The sequence below is a fragment of the Drosophila subobscura genome, chromosome J (genome assembly GCF_008121235.1).
Source record: "Drosophila subobscura isolate 14011-0131.10 chromosome J, UCBerk_Dsub_1.0, whole genome shotgun sequence".
NCBI lineage: Eukaryota > Metazoa > Arthropoda > Insecta > Diptera > Drosophilidae > Drosophila > Drosophila subobscura.
In genome coordinates this window covers 10,907,329-10,929,285 of record NC_048532.1, presented here as the reverse complement: position 1 = coordinate 10,929,285, position 21,957 = coordinate 10,907,329, and the positions used below count along the sequence as shown (strand labels likewise).

Here is a 21,957-nt window from a genome sequence, read left to right as displayed (position 1 = left end):
CCATGGCGACGAGACAATGAGTTGTGATAGCACAACTTTTGCAGCGGCGTCGCATAATTACAGTTACACGGTGGGACACAGCGAAGAGAGAGAGAGAGAGAATGGGAGAGCGGCAGAGCGAGAGAGCGAAAGAACGTCGGAACGGGCGAGCGAGTTACTCAAGACTGATGAGCAGTTTATGACTTGACGCTTTCGTAGCGCTTTTAATGCCGTTATTGTGGCAGTGGCATTTGTAACTGGCAGTTAATAACGGACACGATGCAGCTCCCAGTTCCAGCTGCAAAGTGGATTACCCGCCCGCCGTTGGCCATTGTCTGTGTGCCCGATCATGATCGTTCATGCCCATCATCCGCAGCATTTATATGAAATTTTAATGAATTGTAAAGCCAGGGACATCTTGGAGCAGCAGTCAGGCGAAGGAGCACACATGTGCGCTATCAGACAAACATTATCAGACAGAGAGTTGCAGAGAGCGGGGGTCTCTGTCTCCACTTCAAGTTCAATAAAGTTGAGTGCCTCGCACAAATGGAAATTTTACGCATACGCCATCTGAGCGAAAGAAAAGTGCGGGGAAAAGTGCCCTTTAAAATCACTTTATTATGCGAGCGTGTGAGAGCATTTTCCAACCCCCCCACACACACCCATACTCTCTGTGTGTGGACACATTTGTTGGCGGGGCGACAATTTATAAGAAAATTCGAATATCGAACTCAGGGCATCGCATGGGCAAATGTCTTTTGGCCGATAAAAACGTACCCGGCACGCGCTTTAATCATGAAAAATCATATTGAAAGAGCTCCTTGCCCCCGTGCAACCATGCTGGATAGTAGGCGTGGAAGCCATTAAATGAATATTTCAACAAATTTACTTTTACAAGCTCTCGCTCTGCAGGATATTTAAGAGGAGACACACACACTCACTCACCCACACACACGCTGGCCAAGCAGCTGCACAATTTCCGTTGAAAACTTTGCATTGGAAAGTTTTGTGTGCGACTTCTGCCAACAACAACAGCAACAGAAACAAATACAAGAACAATGGGCAGAGAGTTCAAACTTTCGGATGGTGCTGCTTGGTAAATACCCTTACAGCTTAGATATGCGTAGAGAAATTGGTTTGAATAGTCACTGATAAATACAGCCACAAATTAATAATATATTTTTTGTGAATATATGAAAAGTTCTCACATAGAATTCAGCTGCCGTTTTGTAAGCATTGCCCAACATTTTACAGCAAGAAGCTTTTGCCAAGAACCCGAAAGCTCTAGCACATGAGATCTCTCTCACTCTCTTTATCCATTTCTCTTTGCAGGCACCATAACGGAAGCGCAGGTAGAAAAACGAAGAGAGCCGATGCTGATTACATTAAGCGGCGAGTCGAGGCGGAGAGAAACATAAGCTGCAGCTTAAATTTCGATGGAGGTAAGTTCTAAATAAAAACCTTTACAAATATCATACAAATCTCTAGGGGAGAGTGAATTCTGTTGCTTCTGTACTGTAGCTGCTGTAGGTCACTCGTTACAGTTAGATCTCTCAAGATTTCTTTCTCTTTTGCCAAAGCAAATGTCCGCAGCGGCATAACCTCCCCGGCATACACTTCCCTGACAAGTTGGAAGTTTCCGCCGCATGCATTTCAATTGCGTTGCCGTCGACGTCGACATTTACATGCCAAGTCATTGGCCAAAGTAGATATTCCTTCTCTCCCCTCGCCCCTCCCCGAACCACGAATGCCAGCTCCCATGGTGAGCGGCCGCTGCCTGCCGCCTGCTGCCAGCACAGTGTCTTACATCTCTTTGACTCTAATAGATTTTAATCAGCCGCAGGACATACGCCTGGACGACGACAAGGACAACGACAACGACTACGACTACGACGACGACGACATGCTGTTATGGCCCCAAACCGCTTGGCGACAATCGCAAATTTCTCCCAGAGAGAAGTCGCCCCCAGGGCACCGGCCTGCCAACGCTGGCTTTAATTATGCCAGTTGTGGAATTAAAAGTAGGAAAAAAACCGAACACGAATATTCCATTTTTGGGCATATATTTGTGCATATTTAAATGGGGAGCACGGACACACATTTCATCCCCGATTTGCTGGCAGCCACTCGCAAAAGTAGATGAGTGCTGGCAGTGTGTCCGTGTGGAGTGTGCGAGTGTGAGTGAGGAGAAAGCGCGTTTTTCCACACAATTTACCAGCAACACCTTCGGGGCTAGTCGGGCGCCTCTAATGAGCCACTCCAGACCAAAGCACCTTCTCTGCAGCCCCAACCTCCCAGCACGCTTGAACCTCGCTGCATTTTTCAGCACTTTGACACGTTCTCCCCCACACACACAAACACACGAGAGAGTGGGGAATATTTTACCATTTTTTTGTTGCGTAATTGGCCAAATGCTGAGTGATGTGGCCAGCGACTTTATGGCCAGGAGAGAGAGAGAGAGAGAGAGTGGGAGAGTGCCGGAAAAGTGGCGAACAAATTTAATGCCCTTATCGGTATCCGTTGCCGGCCATTAAATGACCCGCATAAACCATGCGGCAGGAGGGGGGGGGCAAGAGCATTACACATTTCGCTTGTGCCATCTGAAATATCAGCCATGGACATCTGGGCCAATAAAAGTGTCAAATGAAATGCGTATAATGAGCATCCCACGGACAGCCTCCGCCGCCGCCGCTGCTGTATGATGACTCCTGACCGACTGCGAAAGTGTTTTAAAATGCAAAGTGTCATTATTTGTGTGCATCGTTAAATTTCATTTAAAGCAACACCATCAACAGAAACAGCATTAACATCAACAGCATCAGTCGATGACAATATTGTGCGCTGGTATCGCAGGACCCGCTGCCGCTTATCTGCTCACTGCGATCTTTATTGGCCTGCCGTTATGGTCCTGCGGGTGTCCATAATTTCGCATGTAATTCGATTGCCCACACAACCCACAAATTGCCAGCTGTCTGATGGCAACATCGAGTAAGAAACTCAATGGAGAGTGTGCGAAAAGTGCCGCTTAATTAGTTCAATTAAACAAGTTTGTATTTGAGAAGACATTCCGCAAGTTACAGTTGGAATTTCCTAACTAAATGGCGGATCCTCACCATCGTCGTCCTTTATTCTCAGGCAGAAACAAGTCAGCAGCACAATGCAGATTAACTGTAAGGAGTGGGCAGAGGGTATAGCTAATCGTTAGAAGCTAATCGTTCCATGCCTACCGAAACGATCAAAGTCAGTTTGTACCAGAACTGCACCACCAGCAGCTCGAGCACGCCTTGGTTACCACCCACAATCCAGAGCGACATTTTGCCCAGGAAGTACATAGCTGATCAGTGCCAAAATGAGCTGAAAGAATAGGCGCTGAAGTGCATCATTGAAGGAAGCTTCTCTGCCTCAACTTACCAGCTGCAGCAGCTTGAGTTTCTCGCGTATCGCCGCATACACGCCCGCACAGAGTGCGGCTATAATGAAGGAGTTTAGGACATAGCACATGATGAGCATCATGCGGCCTCTCGGTGTGGTCTGGCCATGGTTTTTGATGTCCTCCGCAATGTCCAACACACTGAGAATCTGTGAGAGAGAAACCCATGCAATAGTTAGTCAAAATGTGGCTCCAACTCACGGCCAGTAAAATAATTGCCAGCACCAGCGAGCACTTGAGCACAAGCCCGTTGCAGAAACACATCTGCTCGGCTTTGGGAAAATATCTAAACATTATTTTTCCAAGCACAACTGACAAGAAACTCCATCCACGAGCGGATTGCAAGTACATTTCAATGGCAGTAGAAACGATTTTGAGTGCTCATCTGGGGCTGTGCTCAAAGGCCGTTTTCCATGTCCAAAGAGTTGTTGGAAAAATGTGACAACTTTGCCAGCTTCGGCTCCCAATGTAGTTATTTACAAGTGTTAAGCCGCAAGATGCTTAAGTGGCCCCTAACTGGGCGTCTGTCACATGTGTCGAGCAGCCAGGAACAACAAAGAGCCAGCCAACCAGCCAGGCAGCCACCAGCCAACAACATCTCTGACAGTTTCCAGTTGAACGCACAAAGCAGAGATGTCTCCGCATGCCCCCCGCTTGGCTCCTGTTTGTGCTCCATCTGCTGATGGCTTCTCAGTCTCCAGTCCTGTGTCGTGTCCTTTCCTATCTTGCTAAAATAATCGCCACAATAATCTGTCAACGACAGCTGTTGATGTCATAAAAACCTTTTGAAGATGTGAAGATGTCGTTGTTGTCCTTGTTGGGGGCACACACACAGACACACAGAGACACATCCACCCTCAACAGGCTAATGATAATTTGCCACAATTTACACTCAAACCTGCCACAGCAACAGGACACCCCCACAGCCATTGGCCCTGCCCTGGCCCCAAATGGCAGCGATAAAATCATTGATGAAGCCAGAAGCTAATTGAATGTTAATCGCTTGGCATTGACATTGCACGTGGCAGGCAGCCAGCCAGCCAGCCAGCCAGGGGAAGCAAAAGGACAAGCGGAGAGCTGGCAAAACTTTCCACAGATGCGCCAGATAAGCGCTCAAAGGTAAGCGGTCAATTTGCATAAAGTAATGATAAATCAACAGCCAGGACGACCTTCGAAGGGGGGGCCCAATCCATTTGTTTTGTTCGCGCAACAAGACTGCAAATACAAATAGAACACAAACAGTCTTTAAATTAAAAATTAAATTTTAATCAGCCTCCGAGGGGAGCTACGCGATGCGTATCACAGCGGGGGGTTGGCTGCCTTTGTCTGCGCTGCTCCTATGACATATCGCGATGGCAGCAAGACACGAGACACGAGACAGGAGTCTGCTTTCTTTTCTACTTCTGCCCGAGTGGTTTTACTTTTGTGGATAAGCGGAGCAATTTGTGTGGAACTGGCAGGGGAAATTCCAGCAACTTTAAACCTTTTCGTTTTGCAGCTGCCAAAAGGAGTGTTCCTTCCCTATTAGCGGGCCGTGTACCACGCTAAACATTCAAAACATCCAAAACGGACACAAGAGGCAACAAATCTGCATGCAGAAATGTTTCCACTCGCATTGCAGTGGCTGCCCCTGACAGCGGCAACATTAAACGCAGTCACAGAGCTGCAAACTCGGACCAGGGACGGCCTTTTTCTGGTACTGCACAAACCGACACACACAGCCTCCCAGCTGCAAATGCAAATACAAACGAAAGGACAGACAGACCGGCAGATACCGGAGAGCAGCCGCCCCATCGGATGCATCAATTGTCTAATTGTTTGCCGAGACAGAGAGTCCTCATAATGTCCATCAAAATGCTGTGGCAGCACGATGCAAGAATGTGCAGGGTCCTCTGCCTGTGCGTGTCCTTGTGCCAGCCAAATGTCTGTGACGGCATCACAGACTGACCCCAACCGAGTGGCATCCACTGGACAGCCCCGTGGGATAGGTAAATTTGATTTATGACTTATTATGCGTCGTCTTATGTCATGCCATAATTTAATTATACCAGGACACAGGTCCAGCACTCGGTTGCTCTGTCTGTCTGCAGTTTTTCGCCCTGCCACGCCCACACACATGCTGCAGATAAATACAAAAGCTGCCACACATAATGCTGTTATTTAAATCATGAAAATTCGCTTACCTAAATTGCATTGCCAGAACAATTGCATGTGGCTTGGGTACACTGCCAGAAATGCTGTCAAACGGGCGAAGATTCTTGGTCTCCTCTGTGTGGCAGCGTCCCTGCCTTTGCTGTGGCAGCTCTTTGGGGCAGAGCAAAAACTCAAGCCGAAATGTAAATGTAATTAAAGTGCAGTTAGGTCACACAGGCACGGATAGAGACAGACAGACACGGACACGGAGGGTATGCAGACTGCGAGTGTGCCTGGCATGCCAAATGAAATTGAAATAAATTATTGACTAATTGTCAACTCAGACAAGGACAATGTGGCACAGCTTCTCCTTCTTCTACTTCTGTCTTTGCAATCAAATCGCAAATCAAAACCAAACAACAACAACAACGGCAGCTAATTTGTCAGGGAAAAACTTTAAGCCTTGTGGGACCCACTCCACTCTTTTTCGGCCACGTTTGCATTTCATTTAATTTGATTGTTCTTGTCTGGCCCTCGGGGATGGATCAGTGCCATTGCATGTCTCATTAGTGTCACCTTAAAGAGGTCATCAAAATTAAAGGTGGATTGGTCCAATAGTGTCTTGGAGCCTGCCACTTCAATCAAGATTTGGGGCAAACTTTAATTAAGTGTTTTGGGGGGCGCTTGCAGTAGATAATTCAAGGTAAGATAAGCAACACAGCAGATAATCAGCTCTCAATCAGTTATCTATTAATTCTTTAACAGCTGATCGTTTTAAGCATTTAATTATACAATTGGTTGGGGCATCGCCCCACACTTGAGTGTAGTTCCCACTGCCATTGACTGGACTTATGCAATCCGCTAAAATATCACTGTCCAAACAAGTCTTTGATCTGCTCTTTCTCTCTCCCATTGCAGCGCAGCTGTCAATAGGTCCCATTGAATCCATTAACTCCAATGTTCGAGTGCCTTTTGTGTGAGTACTTGCTCTTGGCAAATTTCAAGATTAAACGGGTTTTTGGGCAGAGACCGTGGACTGCGGCTGTGGCTGGAACGATTGCCCGTTGCTGTTGCCTTTGCGTACCCGTTAGGAGAGCATAAATATCCGTTAATTAACCAACGATAATAATAACAAGTGCAAAGGCAAACGCGTGACAGCCCGCGTGCTCGTGTCCGGCTGCCAATGGAATTGATTTCAGTTTACATACAATAAATGGATTAAGCACTTTCGCGAGAGATAACTCTAGCAGTGGGTACAATGATTATTGTTACTGTTTAGAGTAACAGCAGCTCCAGCGGATCAACAGACTGTTAGCTACAACAGACTGTTAGCTGCAACGGACTGTTAACCTTCCAGCTATGCGTCGGCTCGCTCTCTCGCTACAACTACAATCCACATGACTCTTACGCAGCTTAACAGCTTATTTATGGATAGAGGATGAACAGACGCGCATTGCTTACAGACAATGTGAGTATATCAGCGGTTTACAATTGGGTATAACTGATGGGCAATCTTGTTTGTTTTCTTGTTTTCTTCCTTCACAGTTCAAGGGAGAGGCTGCCAGAAATGTGAAGAATACCCAATCGATATCCAGGGGATATCGCAGGATGCGATCTTTTTTCACATTTCTGGCAGCCTCTCCCTTGAACTGTGGAGGAAGAAAACATACACAAGATTGCTTATTAATTACGTCCATACAACATGAACGTACCGCTGATATACTCACAGTCCCTGTAATCAATGCGCGTATGTTCATCCTCTACCCATCCTCCTCTACCTCAGTGTGGATCAGCGTGACAGCGAAAGGCAACAGTCTGCATAGCTGGAATGTTAACAGTCTGTTGTGGCTAGCATTCTGTTGCCTCCCGCTAGAGTTGCTGTTACCCTAAAGAGCTTTAAAAATCATTGTATTAAACAAGTGTACCTACAGCTTCGGCTTTGCTTTCTCCCATTTTACAGATCACTTTGGCTTCTGGCCCTGTGCCCCGGGGGCAAGCGAGGGCGGAGGTGTGCGGAATATTGTTTGCATTAAATCCAATTAAAGAGCCATAATGTTAAGCGGCAACATACACGACACGGCCACGCCTCCGCGACTTATCGCAAAGCCGCTTAAAGTAGCCACCACTCCACCCTCCACCGCACTCCACCGAAGGTCGATGACGTAGCGGAAAGGCGGTTCGCCAAAGTCTGATATAATTTCTGGTCTAGTCTGGGCGGGGCGAGGGCTCGCCCTTTGTTCGATCTGCGCTGATTGAGGCCTGAGGTTAGGCTGCGGTTGCCCGGAAGGTGACTCTGCTCTGCTCATGTTTAACTTGCAACAATTGATCTTTGTTTTATTAACAGGCAACAAAATTAACAAGAAGCTTTAACAATCTCAGCCTGCGCCGAAGAGTTGCCCTAGAAACCGTAGTGGGTGCCGAATCCATCGAAGCTCATGTGCGAGACGCTGGTCGCCGGTGAGTACTGAACGGTCTGGGCGCTGCCATAGCTGGACACGCCCAAGGCGGGTGCATTGTGGGTGTAGGTGGTGGCAGAGGGTCCGTGGTTCACATTGGTGGTGGCCAGAGGAGCGGCATAGGACACAGTCTTGGCGTAGACGGGAGCGGGAGCGGAGTAGACCTGTGCGGGAGCGGAGTAGACGGTCTTGGCCACAACTGGAGCTGGAGCGGAGTACACAGTCTTGGCATAGACGGGAGCAGGAGCGGCATACACTGTCTTCTGCACAACGGGAGCTGGGGCGGAGTACACAGTCTTGGCATAGACTGGAGCTGGGGCGGAGTACACAGTCTTGGCCACAACTGGAGCGTGGGCAGCGTACACTGGAGCAGCCTGGGCATAGACTGGAGCTGCCTGGGCATACACTGTCTTCTGCACAACCGGAGCATGGACGAGGGTCTTGGCAACGACGGGCGTGGCCTGGGTGTACAGCGGAGCGGCGTAGGTGGTCTTGGCCAGTGCTGGGGTGTACACGTTATTCTGGATGCGAGTGTCGCTCTTGCGGACGCTGGAGTAGGGCGTGTCCACAGCCTTCGAGTAGCTGGAGACGGTGCCAGCGAAGGAGCGGACCACATTCTGCTGCGTAGAGGCCACAGCATCCACGGAGGGATTGGCCACGGCCAGGAGACCAGCTTGAGCGCAGGCCACGAGGGCGCACAGAGTGATGAGGTAGCGGAAGGCCATGTTGGAGGGGATTTTGAGTGACTGGCGAGAGACGAGTCTGTGGAGAAGTGGTTTGCAGGTTGGTTGGGCTGCGACTGATGCTGTTTTGGCCAAAATGTTGCGGCTTATATACGCGTCGGACGCGTGCCTGTCCGCTGGGCCATTGGTAAATTGGAAATTGGTAATTGAACTGCCCACAATGAGATGCGATGTCGGTTCACCTGTCTGTCCCCCCGCCGGCTGAGAGTGATTGGCGCAATTGCCCCGAAAGCCAGCCAATTGGCTCACATAAATTAAACGCGGTAATTAGGCTTAGAGTCGGGGACGGGGGCGATGTGTGTTCAGGGCCCCCGAGTGTAAAATTAATAACAATTTGCCAAAAAGTAGCGCCAAAAATAATCACACAATTTGTGGCGCTCACTGGAGAGGCAGCTCCTGTGGCTCGTAGCCCGTGGCTGCCCCAAAGAGTCGTCCTGCCACATCCCAAGTTGGCAACACAATTCAATTTGGAGGCAGGCAGCGTCAACTTTGGTAATTTCAATAAATATTCATCATGCAGCTCCGTGAGCAGCGATGCTGGCAAAATTCATTCTCCAAACTTCTTGCGCGGAAAAAAAGAAAAGAAAACAAAAAAAATTTCACGGGAGAGACGTCGAACCGCGAGTTCTTGACACCGAAATGTTGGATGCTCTTTCTTGGAGTTTGCTCTAAGAAGTTGGCAGATTTTGGGAGATTTTTACATAGTTTCTGGGTAGATCTTTCGTTGGATTTTCAATCTTCAGTTTCCCTTTAAGCCACTGCTCCTTCCCGTTTCACTTTTCCCTTCTTGAAGAAATCATAAACAAGTCGCTGCCAACGCCCGCCCCCACAATTGTGGCAACTGATACAAAAGTTGACACAAGTCGGGCCACATCCCTGCCCCATCGATGGTGCATGGGGCAGGGGCGCATATTTGCTGCTTGAGTTGAACTCAATTTAATGGAAAAATACGCCGAGCAAATAAAAGTTGTTCGCTGTTGTTTCTTTTTGGCTGTTTCCGGGGAAAATTTATGAGCTGATGATAGTATTCAAAATATCTGCCACACTCCAAGCTGAAGGTGGAAGTTCTGTGGCAGTGGCAGGAGTTACGCAGCTGGCCTTCAGTTCGCTCAGAGATGGGGCAGTGGCACACAAAGAGGCGGAGTGGCGGAGAGCGCAAGGGAGGTTGTTGGTTGGTTTCCGCGCAGTCATTTGTCGACCCATTGAACCAGTTTTTGGGGGGCTGTCTCTATGCGAACATGTCGAAGCGGCTTAGGCCTAAGTCAATCTGTCACACACACACAACACACACAGAGGGAGACACACACAGAGGGCCAACTCGCTGGCCGTGAAATTTGGCAATAGGTTCGAAGGCTTTTGTCATGTTTGCTGTGGCTATAAAAACTGCCAAATCGCAGCAGTTGGACATCAGTAGCAAGTTTCAGCTCTATTCCAACATCACTCCAAGTTTTCAGTTTCCAAACTCCCAAACTCCTTCAGCCATGGCATTCAAGTACGTTCTGTTGTCCTTCTGCGCTTTGTTGGGTGCATCCAGCGCCGGTTTCGTGGCTCCAGCCACCACCTACGCCGCCGTCCCGGTGGTGACGAAGCTGGCACAGCCCCACTTTGATGCCGTGGGCACCACGCAGCAGAATGTGGTGCGCTCCTTCGGCGGCACTGTCTCCACGTCCTCCAAGAATGTGGTCACACCGTACTCGAGCTTCAGCAAGTCGGACTCCCGCACCACCAACAATGTCTACACCCCCAAGACGCTGTACTCTGCCGCTCCCGTGATTACCAAGTCTGTGTATGCCGCTGCTCCAGCTCCAGTTTATGCCGCTCAGGCGCCAGTCTATGCCAAGACGCTGTACTCTGCTCCCGCTCCAGTGCTGGCCAAGACTGTGTACTCCGCTCCAGCTCCAGTTTATGGCAAGACTGTCTACTCCGCTCCTGCCCCAGTGCTTGCCAAGACTGTGTACTCCGCTCCTGCTCCCGTGTACGCTGCTGCTCCCGTCGTGACCAAGTCTGTCTATGCTGCTCCCGCTCATGTGTACTCTGCTCCAGCTCCAGTCTACGCTGCCGCTGCACCCACTGCCTTCGTGAAGTACTCGCCCGCTGCTGTCGTGTCCCACGCCAGCTTCGATGGCTTCGGCGCCCACTGGGGCTACTAAGCGGGAGAGCGCAACACTTTGTTGATTTGTTCGTACACTAACTAAAAGGCTAAAAAAAAACACAAACTCGCTTTTTAGCTAATTACTGGGGAATGGTTGGGAACGTGGAACGGGTTGGAGGTTCATGGAACGAGCAACACGGATGAGGAACGGTGCACAAAGGTCCGCGCACATGTCGCTGTCGCGTTAATTAAAATGTTTCCAGTGAATCAGTGAGAGTGAGAGTCCAAGGGGTGTCCGTTTCAGCAGAAACCTTTTAGCGGGGGAGGAGTTTCCCTGAATCCAGTAGCACACCTCCGAATAGGCAATAGCCATAGCAATTTAAAACTCGAGTTGCACCTTCAGTTTGTTCCTCTTTTCACACTTTCCATTTCACTTTCCCTTCCCCTTGTCCAGACATTTGTCTAAAATTTAATGGAGCGTATGTGTGCCAAGTAATTCCGTGCCAAAATCCTCTGAGCACTGTGGAGACTTCTCCCACACTGGACTCTCTTTTTTTCGCCCAAATATTTAGTGCAAAACTTTCTGTTTGTCTTTGTGGCCATGGTGGGTGCTGGGGAGTGCGGGCAAAAAATTGTTGGCCAAAGTTTAATGAGCCACATGACCCTTTGGTCCTTGCCTTTGCCGCCATAAACTTTCCATGGGCTCCCGCTCCCAGCAGCTTGACCAGCGTGTTGTTGTTGTTGCTGGGGTTATGGCTAAAAAAGTTTACGCCCAAACGCCCAAACGCCCAGACCTACGGAGGAGTGCGGACGTATAAAAAATGGCATTAACGATGTGGGCCGGAGCAAACTATTTAGCCATAAAGTTGGTCCGTTCCGTTGGACAATTTTGTATGCATATTTTATGGATTTTCAAATGCTGCAAAATTGTTTTCTCCAACGGCGACGACGAAACAGAATTTAATGTTGACAACGAAACAATTTATGTACGAAACATAAAAGAGAGATGAAGAAAAAGAGAGAAATAAACTCACAATCGCGTGTGGGAAAGGAGTGGGAATGGGCATGGGAATGGGTTGGGAATGGGTTGGGAATGGGAATGGGTTGTGTGTTGCTTTGTCCTTGAATATTTGTTGCCGCTTAGCTGCATTTGCATATTGTTGCGATTGTCGAGCTCAATCTGTGTCTGTTTCCGTGTCTCCGTGTCCATGTACAAATCCCTGGCAATACTTTTTCAATCGCCTCGACATGCTTTGTTGATTTGTTTATTGGCTCATCCATATGCATGCCCGGACAGTGGACAGTGGACATTGGACAGTGGACATTGAATCCCTTTCGGCTGGCGACTCAAGTGGGGAGACTCGAGTGTTTATCGCTATTGATTGCAGCTGGTGAAATATGAGACATTCAATCCAATTTGTCAGACCAAAAACGAATCCCCAAACCAAATTCAAATGCAATTTTGCCTTTACGATGGGAGATGGAGACGCGCGGCATTCAGTGTTCTGAGGGAGCGAACGGGCACCAGATTGCGCTTCAGATATTTCTTGTGGCAGAGCAAGACCACAATCAGAAGGTACTGCAAAGGCAGGCTTAGATATTGCATGACTTGTGATGCCTCAGCTCACCTGACACACGATTGTTACCAGCTCGGTGATGGCCAGGTCCGAGGGCTGGCTCTTCTTGGTGGCACAGCCAGACTTGTACAGATCGCGGGTCAGCATGCTGTTATCCTTAAAGCAGCTGCTGGGCAACTGGTCGCTGTTGAAGACGTAATCATTGGGTCCCGTCAAGCCGCAGCATTCAAACTGCAAGAGGAAAATTGAAGAAGGATTGAAATAATGGAGGCCGTGTCTCACATTTCTCTCGTAATAATCCAAACTTTTGTGGCGCTTCCAAAGAATTTCAATGTCGTGAATAAGCGGATACTCATGGGTCAGCAGCACAATCATCATCATTTGCAGCCAGGTGGCCAGAAAGAGCAGCATTACGAACTGCAAATAATGGAAGATTATTCTGCGAAGATCGTTGGATCACACCACTCACAATGCGCAGTCCATGGATGCTCTGCTTAAGCACCACCACAGCCACCACGCACAGCAGGAACATGACCAGCACCACGACGACCATGAGGATGATTTGGTAATGCAGAAAGATGCAACGGCCACAGCCACTGACCTTCGAGATGGTTTTGGCATAGATGAACATGTCTGAGACGTTGAGGGCCTGCGAAAAACACTCGAATAACAAAGTTCTTTCCCGTTGTGACTGCCAAAACTCACCAGACACGCGCTGACGAGACTGTAGATGAACCACTGACAGATGGCAATCGTGCAGGATCTGTGTCTTCTAATTCTGGGCACTGCAATTTCCACTCTCGACACCTCTGGCGATGCCATGGTTGGAGTCTTCTTTGCTTGTCCGAAACATGACATTTTCCACACTGATATTTAGTTTTGTTTGCCAATAAAACTTAAAGCAGACAACGGGAGCGAGGCTAAGCTGATGGCAAATTTTAGCAGGTATTTAGGGATTATTTCTGGCTTGAAAGCTGTGACAAGTGAGAACTGGAATTTGCATAGATTTAAGGACGAGATTCCAGCAGAGGATGGGTACTAAAACTACACAAAAAGCAGAGACACACATAGGGAATATCCATGGAGCAGCCGAGCGAGCTGCGGCCATGGAATTTTTTAATCAAACAGTTGCCATTAATTACTGCAAAATTCTGTAGCCACATAACAGACATTTTTTCGACAGGGGCCAGCACAGCGCCACTGGAATGAATGAAAAGAAAGCTGAGCTGAGCTGAGCTGAATCGTGGCAAATAAAGCGTTGGCCGAGGCTGCCTGCCAGCTGCAGCTCATGTGTGTTTAGCGAACGAAGGATACCCCGTGCTCACTGCCCAAGGGGCATGGCATATACCCCTGGCGCTGTGTGAGCTGCTGGGTGCCAAAGCGAAGAGAACGCCAAGAGGCAACCACAGCCAGTCCGGACTCGAGGCAGCATCCAGAGGGCAGAGCAACTAAAAATCAAATTAGGTGCAAACGAGCAGCCGTCAGTGGCAGGCAGGGCAGCCTTTGGCTGGGGTGTGTGAATGCAAACGAAGACTCGCGAATAGTGGGGCTGGGGACTGGAGGCAGTGGGCGTGTCGCGGTTGCGTTTTGTAATGAATAATTTATAATGCTCGCCCCTCGATGCTTTCTAGTTTTTTGTGTTTGTCTGTTTTTCCCGCTTTTAGTCGAGATTAAAATTTTGTGGCTTTCTGCACTCGAGCCCGGAGTTAAAGTTCAAGTTACTTTCCAGCGAATTGTAAGACTTGCAGGAAGGATACACACCAGAAGGAATGGCTGCCTGCCTGGCTGGCTGACTGACTGATAAATGTGCGTGTGCGGGTGTCAAGTGCACGCTCGTGAATTCAATTTGATACACAAACTGATTTATCGACTAGCAGTGGCTGTGGCACCAGCCAAACCCCCTTTGTCTTTCTCTTGCCTCAACTTCCTGCCACACGCCATTCATAAGTCAGTCAGTCAGTGGAAGAGCGCGCACAGAGGCAGAAAGTCACAAGTCGGAGCCGGAAGTGGAAGTGGAGACGATAAAAAATTACATACACTTGTAACTGTTGTCCTCCCACACCAGTTATGTCTCGACTGGGGTTTTTTTCCACTGTTCGTAGTAGTTCCCTCGTAACAAGGTTAATTTGTTGCGATCGCAGTCCTCTTGTCATTTATCTTCCCTGTCAGCGGCGGCGGCAACTTCTTCTCCTGCGAATAGATGGAGCATCGCCGCCAGCATCGTTCTAATTTGAATCTAACAAGCTCGCAGGCAAACGAAGCAACGCGTGCAGGCAGTCAGTCCATCAGTCCATCAGTCTGTCCGTCAGTCCATCGTGGAAGCATTGAAAATTAAAAATTTATTGCCAGTCGGGGGTGTCAATCATCGCCGGCATCATTCTCAGCCAGAATGTAATAAAGTAACGTTGACATGAGGCGGGGCTTGGAGTCTGTTACGCTGCATTCTGAATACTCTACTAAATTTACTGGTAAATAGATGACAACTCAGCAGCACAAACCTCTGCACAAAGTCATTGCATGCCAATTGAAAACATAACAAATCTCGATACAAATCCTGCCACACTCTCGCTCACTCACTCACTACATCATCATCAATTTGTGTGTGTTGGTGTCTGGAGCACCCTCTAAAAATTCAGCCACACGGTGCTCCATCTCCACAAACTTTCCCAGCACTCGGCACACTATCCATCCTGTACTATCCTCTCCTCTCCTCTCCATTGAACGTTTCAATTTCACTTGTTGGCTTCGATTGTCGTCGTTTCGGGCTCGGGCTTTGGGGGAACAATTGAAAGCGACACTTTTATGGTTTTCAGATTTGTGCTCTTCTCTTGTATCACCACTCTCCCAATTTGGGAGAGTTCCACTTCGTTCCACTTTTTGTTTCCTTTTTTCACTTTTTACTGCACTGTCCAGTCCGTGCTTTATTACATTTTGAGCTTTGTTCTCTGGTTTGTTGCTTAATTGAGAAATTCTTGGGCGTCGCTCTTCCTCCCCAAGCTGCCTTCCTTCATAATAGTTTCAATAATTTAAGTTTTATTCCAAGCCAAGAGCCGGACTCGGACTCCTATTTCGGGTGCAAATAAAATTTTGTTACATATTTTGTGGCGTCAAATAGCAGCCACAAAAATGAATGAAATCGTAAAATTCTCCCCCCATTCCCTAGCTTAACCGCAGTCAGGGAGCAGCTAATAACGTACACTCGAAGCCCGGATGCGCCACAGACCAATGCGCCGCACAAAAGCTGACCCCACACTTAACCCACTGATGGCCCCGGTCCATGTGTTGGCCAGAGTGTGTGTGTTTGCCTGTGTGTGAGGGATTTAAGTGCCGAAACGAGCATTTTTAGGAGAAATCGTGGAAGCGGAAACAACGGAGCGCCCTAGCATAACCTCAATTTGTATGCGTTTCATTTCGATTCGTTTCGTTCTTTCATTTGTTTGTCTGTGTCCTTTGTCTCTCTCCCTGTCTATTTCTCTCTCTATCACTATTTGCTGGAGACTGCAATTGCAATCCACATTCTCACCCTCCGCCAGTGAGTTTTTCTTTCGCTCTGTGTAAATATTTGATTTTTGCATTAAAGTCAATTTGCTTTCATGATTCCGTAATTCATTGTTTACTCACGCCAACTTCTATTACGCCCTCAGCCTCACTTCCCGCTCCCCACATACGTGGCAGCAGCCCCTTACCAAACAGCCAACCCGCTTTGATTGTTTATTTTCATATACACCCGCCCCCCACTAGCAGCAGCCTACACCGAAATAAATTGGGTTTTATTTATCTAAGAAAGAGAAAATTGCACCTGTTGTAAAGGGTACATGGCAGTACATGCAAGGAAGACGTGAAGGTCCAAATCCGCCGTTCCTAAGGCCGCTCGCAAGCCGCATGGATCGTGAGAGCGAGCGCGAGTCCACTCTCAGAGCGCTTTCGGAGAGCGCTAACGAACTGTAAACGGGAAGCGCTGGGCTGTTAACAGGCTCTTACTCTGGGCTGTTACGCTGCACTGTTAACAGAGCAGCCGCATCGCACGCGCTGTTAGCCTGAACATTGTTGTTGTTCCCTTCACTTTATTGTATTGTTTTCTCCAAGTGTATCCCGTGCGGAACATCCCGCATTTCCGCTGCATTTCCACAGACAACGACACCAAGCCGGTGGCGGGGCGGGGCTTTGCGATATCCGCATCATCTTTGTTTGTTGCTCGCAGCAAGGTTTTCCAGCCCATGCCCCACAGTGGCACTGCCTTTTGTCTGCCCTCCCTCCAAACTCCCTTGCCACAATCAACAATCCACAGGATGGTCCCTGCTAAAGCTCCGTTTCAGCTTAGGTCTTCGGTCTTCCAACTCCAACTTCTCCTTCGCTCTGTTTTAATATGCGCACTCAACGTTAGAAATTAAATCTGGCTCTCCAAATGTTATTTGCGCTTTTCGTTTATTTATTTATTTATTATTTGCTTACGCGGCTGGCTGCTGGTTCCTTGTGCCTGCTCCTGTCCCAGTTTTCATTAGGTAAATGCATAATAAGTAAGCTCAAGGAACTTGTGTGCGAGTGAATTTAATTTATATTTTTGTGTGCAATTACACGACTGAATATGAAAGCATAACTTTGGATTTCGAGGTCCATTGTGTCTGGCAAAGGAAGAGCAAATACTTGAGAGCTGAGCTTGGCATCTTGTAACTGCACGAAAATGAACTATCAATAAACCATAAACAGACACACATATCGAGGGAGAGAGTTTATTACTTTAACTTAGCAGCCACTTCGCACTTCCAGACATGCCACTCATCAAACATCAGAACTGTTTTCATTTAGTGTCTCATCTGCGGTTTCGATCACACAATGAAAATCCGGGCATTACCTCATGTATTAAGCCAAGATGCTTTGCTTGGGAATCAAATCAATACGACGCACCATCAATATTCCTCAGAAATGAGCCCCAACCATCCATCGAGCAGCCATCGACTGGCGGCGCGCGCCGCGTGCAATTTTAACGAGCTTTACGCAATTTTATCGCCCGGAGCAGCAGCAGCAGCCCGCACACTCTCACTGTCATTGCCTCATCATCAACAGGCGATGTGACTGCAGTAAAAAAGAATCTAATTTCGTGCGAGGTTTGCATACAAATTTGTGCACCAACAAGGATGTGGACGAGGACTACGACTACGACCGCAGCCGTAAAGGAATTCCTGCGTGACAATGAGGAGCGAGAGTTGCTTGCTGCTTGGGTGTTAATCCGCCATTGATGTCACGATATACATTGATTCGCCATTTGGCTTATGCATTTTTATACCCTGTACTCGAATAGTAAATAGGGTATATTGTATTTGTGGGGAATAACGGATGTTTGTAACGCACAGAAGGACACGTTTCCGACCCCAATACCCCAGTCGATAGAGACATGTCTGTCTGTCCGTCCGTCTGTCCGTCCGTCCGTCTGTCCGTCCTAATGAGCGCCTAGTACTCAGAGACCATAAGAGATAGGGCGACCAAGTTTTGCATCCAGACTTCTGTGTGCTCAGACTGTTACAAGTGTATTTCAAAAATGAGCCCGCCTCTTTCGCCCCCGCAAAAGGGCGAAAGCCTCCCAAAGCTACAATTTTAAATATAAGAGAAAACTAAAAACGCCATTCCGTAGGGAAGGACCATATCTATCAGATCCCCGAATTGGGATCCGATTGGATCATTATTATAGCCAGAATAAAGAAATTATTTGAAAAATTGTGAAATCAGAAAATTTCTGTTGCATATTTTAAGCTTCAAAATGTTTAAGACGAAAATATTGAACCTTGAAGTAGTCTTCAAAATTTTTACGAAAAATCGGAAAATTCTGTTGCATACTTCAAGGTTCAATTTTGTGTGTTAAAATTTTTGTACCTTGAAGTATGCAGCAGAATTTTTTAAAAATTAAGACAAAAAATGGAACCTTGAAGTATGCAACAGAATTTTTTAAAAATTAAGACAAAAAATTAAGACAAAAAAATTAAACCTTGAAGTATGCAACAGATTTTTTCAAAAATTAAGACAAAAAAATTGAACCTTGAAGTTTGCAACAGAATTTTTCAAAAAAAAATTAACAAAAAAAATTAAACCTTGAAGTATGCAACAGAATTTTTAAAAAAAATTAAGACAAAAAAATTAAACCTTGAAGTATGCAACAGATTTTTTTTTTTTTAAGACAAAAAAAACCTTAGTATGCAACAAAAAAAAATTAAGACAAAAAAATTAAACCTTGAAGTATGCAACAGATTTTTTCAAAATTAAGACAAAAAATTGAACCTTGAAGTATGCAACAGATTTTTCAAAAATTAAGACAAAAAATTGAACCTTGAAGTATGCAACAGATTTTTTTAAAAATTAAGACAAAAAAATTAAACCTTGAAGTATGCAACAGATTTTTTCAAAAATTAAGACAAAAAAATTGAACCTTGAAGTATGCAACAGAATTTTTTAAAAATTAAGACAAAAAAATTAAACCTTGAAGTATGCAACAGATTTTTTCAAAAATTAATTAAATTAATCTGTTGCATACTTCAAGGTTCAATTTTTTGTCTTAATTTTTGAAAAAATCCGTTGCATACTTCAAGGTTCAATTTTTTTGTCTTAATTTTTGAAAAAATCCGTTGCATACTTCAAGGTTCAATTTTTATGTCTTAATTTTTGAAAAAAACTGTTGCATACTTCAAGGTTCAATTTTTTTGTCTTAATTTTTGAAAAAAACTGTTGCATACTTCAAGGTTCAATTTGTTTGTCTTAATTTTTGAAAAAATCTGTTGCATACTTCAAGGTTCAATTTTTTTGTCTTAATTTTTGAAAAATTCTGTTGCATACTTCAATGTACAATTTTTTTGTCTTAATTTTTGAAAAAATCTGTTGCATACTCAAGGTTCAATTTTTTGTCTTAATTTTTTGAAAAATTCTGTTGCATACTTCAAGGTTCCATGTTTTTGTCTTAATTTTTAAAAAATTCTGTTGCATACTTCAAGGTTCAATTTTTTTGTCTTAATTTTTGAAAAAATCTGTTGCATACTTCAAGGTTCAATTTTTTTGTCTTAATTTTTGAAAAATTCTGTTGCATACTTCAAGGTTCCATTTTTTTGTCTTACTTCAAGGTTTAATATTTTTACCCGGTACTCGAAGAGTAACTGGGTATATTGTATTTGTGCGAATAACGGTTGTACGTAACGCACAGAAGGAAACGTTTCCGAACCCATAAAGTATATATATTCTTGATCAGCATCAATAGCCGAGTCGATTGAGCCATGTTTGTCTGTCCGTCCGTCCGTCTGTCCGTCTTGTTTGTCGGCTAGTTCTCAGAGACTATAAGAGCTAGAGCCACCAAATTTTGGCAGCAGACTGCTGTATGCTCACACACTAAAACCAGTGTATTTCAAAAATGAGCCCCGCCCCCTTCCGCCTCGCAAAAGGGCGAAAACCTCACAAATCTACATTTTGAAGAAAACAGAAAACTAAAAACGCCATTCCGTGGGGAATGACCATATCTATCAATCACCATTATTATAGCCACAATGAAGAAATTAATTTGCGGCAGATAGACACTCACACACAGGGACATAATTTGCCCAGAGAGTTGAGAGAAAAGAGCTCGAAGAAGGTAACTTAAAATAAGGATACAAGATACAATGAAGAAATTAATTTGCAGTGGCTAAACCCACCCCGTCCCGCTGCTTTTGTTGTTTTCACACTCTGCTTCTGCAGTATGAGGCCTCTGCCTCTGCCGCGAGTCTGCAGTGTGTGGGTCTAGGGGAGGGTGGCGAGCGAAAGGAGCGTGTTGGTGTGAGAAGCGTTGTAGATGTAGATGACAGATGAAGGACAAATGTAAAATTTGACAAAACACCGCTAAGGTGCAGATGTAGTACTGAGTGCCGGGTATAAAAGTTGTGACGCGTACGAAGCGTCTCACACGTCCCTTCTCGTTCATTAATTGTCTTGTTGCTGGTAGATAACAACCATCCTTGGAGAGAGATTCTGTCTGCCAAACAATTTAATCAGAAATTCTAATTCGTATCCGAAAGTTGGGCCCAAGTTTTTAATGACTTTTCCACCAACTCCAAGTCTATGCAGGGGCTTAAAGTTTCCGCACGCAGTCGCGGAGTAACTGCAATTACTGCAATCGATGCCAGGAGGAGTCGGCTCCAAGGATGCTCCTTGCCTGGCAGTGGCTTGCCAGCTTAGACACAGCAGCAAACAAAACGCAGGTGAAACGGCAAACCGCTAATCGCGTTACACAAAACTTTGACTCAAAAGCGGAGGCACAGGGCACAGCTACAGCCACAAGCACTCGTTCCCTTCCCATTTCGCTGCATTCAATCGAGTGCGAAATTCCACATACGCCTCGTGTGACGCGCTGGCATGTGACGCGGCGATAGGTGATGGAGGCATTCAAGTCATTTCCGCTTAGGCAATCAGTTTGACGTCATCCCAGAGGTGAGCCGAGACATGACACCCGAGACATGAGGCGAGGCCCCGTGCACTTTGAATGCAGCCAGCCACAAACCGACACACACAAGCAAATAAACATGGCTGCCATCTGGCCACAACACTGGGGGCATACTGCCAGGAAAAATGTGCATTAAATACGAGTATAAGCAATATTTGCAGCACGGTCGGTGCCTTGGCCTCAAACCGGAAACCGGAAACCGGAAATTTAAAGCAAATCAAACGATTGGAAAGTCGCGACTCTCCCCGCGCCTGCACTTTGTTATTCTGTTGCTTGTTATTTGTTATTTTGTTGTTGCTATGCAGCTGATTGTTGCTGCCTCTTGGTTGCCAGACACTGCGGACAGTTTGCAGTTGCATTGTGCTTAAAAGTTTAATTACAATTTGTACACTTTTTTTCCACTGAAACTTTTTATTGATATTGTTGCGCGGAGGCGGGGCGGGGCACTCCCTCAATGTCAAGTGTCATGTTATCCCCCAGACTTATTCATGTCTGCCAAACAGGACACAAAGCGTTGGAAAGTTCAAACGGAACGGCGAGAGAGAATGCAGAAATTACGTTGCAAATTGATTGCCAGAGAACTGACTTTGAGTGGCTTTTAGCCATGCTGCATCATAGTCGATGTCACATGAACTGAATGCACACATAAGCAGACACGTAAATAAATACACTGATAAACAGAGGGGCACATAGACACTCGCACACAGGGACATAATTTGTCCAGAGAGTTGAGAGAAAAGAGCTTGAAGAAGGGAACTTAAAATAAGGCTAAAAGTCTGTGTGTGTCTGTTGGCTGTAATCAATCGCTGCACTCGAGACAGAGCCTTGGCAGCCATCAGTCGCACAATTGTCATAAATGCATTTTTATATGTGAATCAAATTGGCAGGCACGAATGGCGGCAACGAAGTGGCAAGTGCCAGCAGGGAGCCAGCCGCAATTGTTGCACTTTCACACACACTGCACGGGGTTTTCCATGAGCTGTATGCAAATGTGTCAACTTTGTGTGGAATATTTCGACACACATTTCGACACTTGTTGCCAACATCAGCACATAAATATTTCAGCAGCTATGTCGCGGGTCGCGGGTCGCGGGT

At 46.5% G+C, this 21,957-nt stretch overlaps 3 protein-coding genes across 3 annotated transcripts; 1 reads left to right on the top strand and 2 right to left on the bottom strand.

Moving 5' to 3' along the window:
* Positions 1–7,891: 7,891 nt before the first annotated feature.
* On the bottom strand, positions 7,892–8,856 carry LOC117893601 (pupal cuticle protein G1A). Its single transcript, XM_034800276.1, has one exon. It carries the CDS (start codon positions 8,721–8,723, stop codon positions 7,941–7,943), a length of 783 nt encoding a protein of 260 aa, XP_034656167.1. The 5' UTR covers positions 8,724–8,856; the 3' UTR covers positions 7,892–7,940.
* Positions 8,857–8,916: 60 nt separating this feature from the next.
* On the top strand, positions 8,917–10,891 carry LOC117893600 (cuticle protein 76). Its single transcript, XM_034800275.1, has one exon. It carries the CDS (start codon positions 10,103–10,105, stop codon positions 10,889–10,891), a length of 789 nt encoding a protein of 262 aa, XP_034656166.1. The 5' UTR covers positions 8,917–10,102.
* Positions 10,892–11,875: 984 nt separating this feature from the next.
* Positions 11,876–13,310, bottom strand: LOC117893815. Its single transcript, XM_034800566.1, has 5 exons — positions 13,116–13,310; positions 12,880–13,059; positions 12,693–12,827; positions 12,462–12,641; positions 11,876–12,412 (listed from the first exon to the last, which is right to left on the bottom strand). Exons 1-5 carry the CDS (start codon positions 13,266–13,268, stop codon positions 12,302–12,304), a joined length of 759 nt encoding a protein of 252 aa, XP_034656457.1. The 5' UTR covers positions 13,269–13,310; the 3' UTR covers positions 11,876–12,301.
* Between the last annotated feature and the right edge of the window lie 8,647 nt (positions 13,311–21,957).

Bases quoted from the DNA above. Each gene is read 5' to 3' on its own strand.
- LOC117893600 (XM_034800275.1), top strand. From the start codon at position 10,103: ATGTTTGCTGTGGCTATAAAAACTGCCAAATCGCAGCAGTTGGACATC.
- LOC117893815 (XM_034800566.1), bottom strand. From the start codon at position 13,268: ATGTCATGTTTCGGACAAGCAAAGAAGACTCCAACCATGGCATCGCCA. The intron at 12,642-12,692 runs GTGAGACACGGC...TTCCTCTTGCAG, and splicing joins TGGATTATTACGAGAGAAAT to TTTGAATGCTGCGGCTTGAC. The intron at 12,413-12,461 runs GTGAGCTGAGGC...CTGCCTTTGCAG, and splicing joins TGGTAACAATCGTGTGTCAG to TACCTTCTGATTGTGGTCTT.
- LOC117893601 (XM_034800276.1), bottom strand. From the start codon at position 8,723: ATGGCCTTCCGCTACCTCATCACTCTGTGCGCCCTCGTGGCCTGCGCT.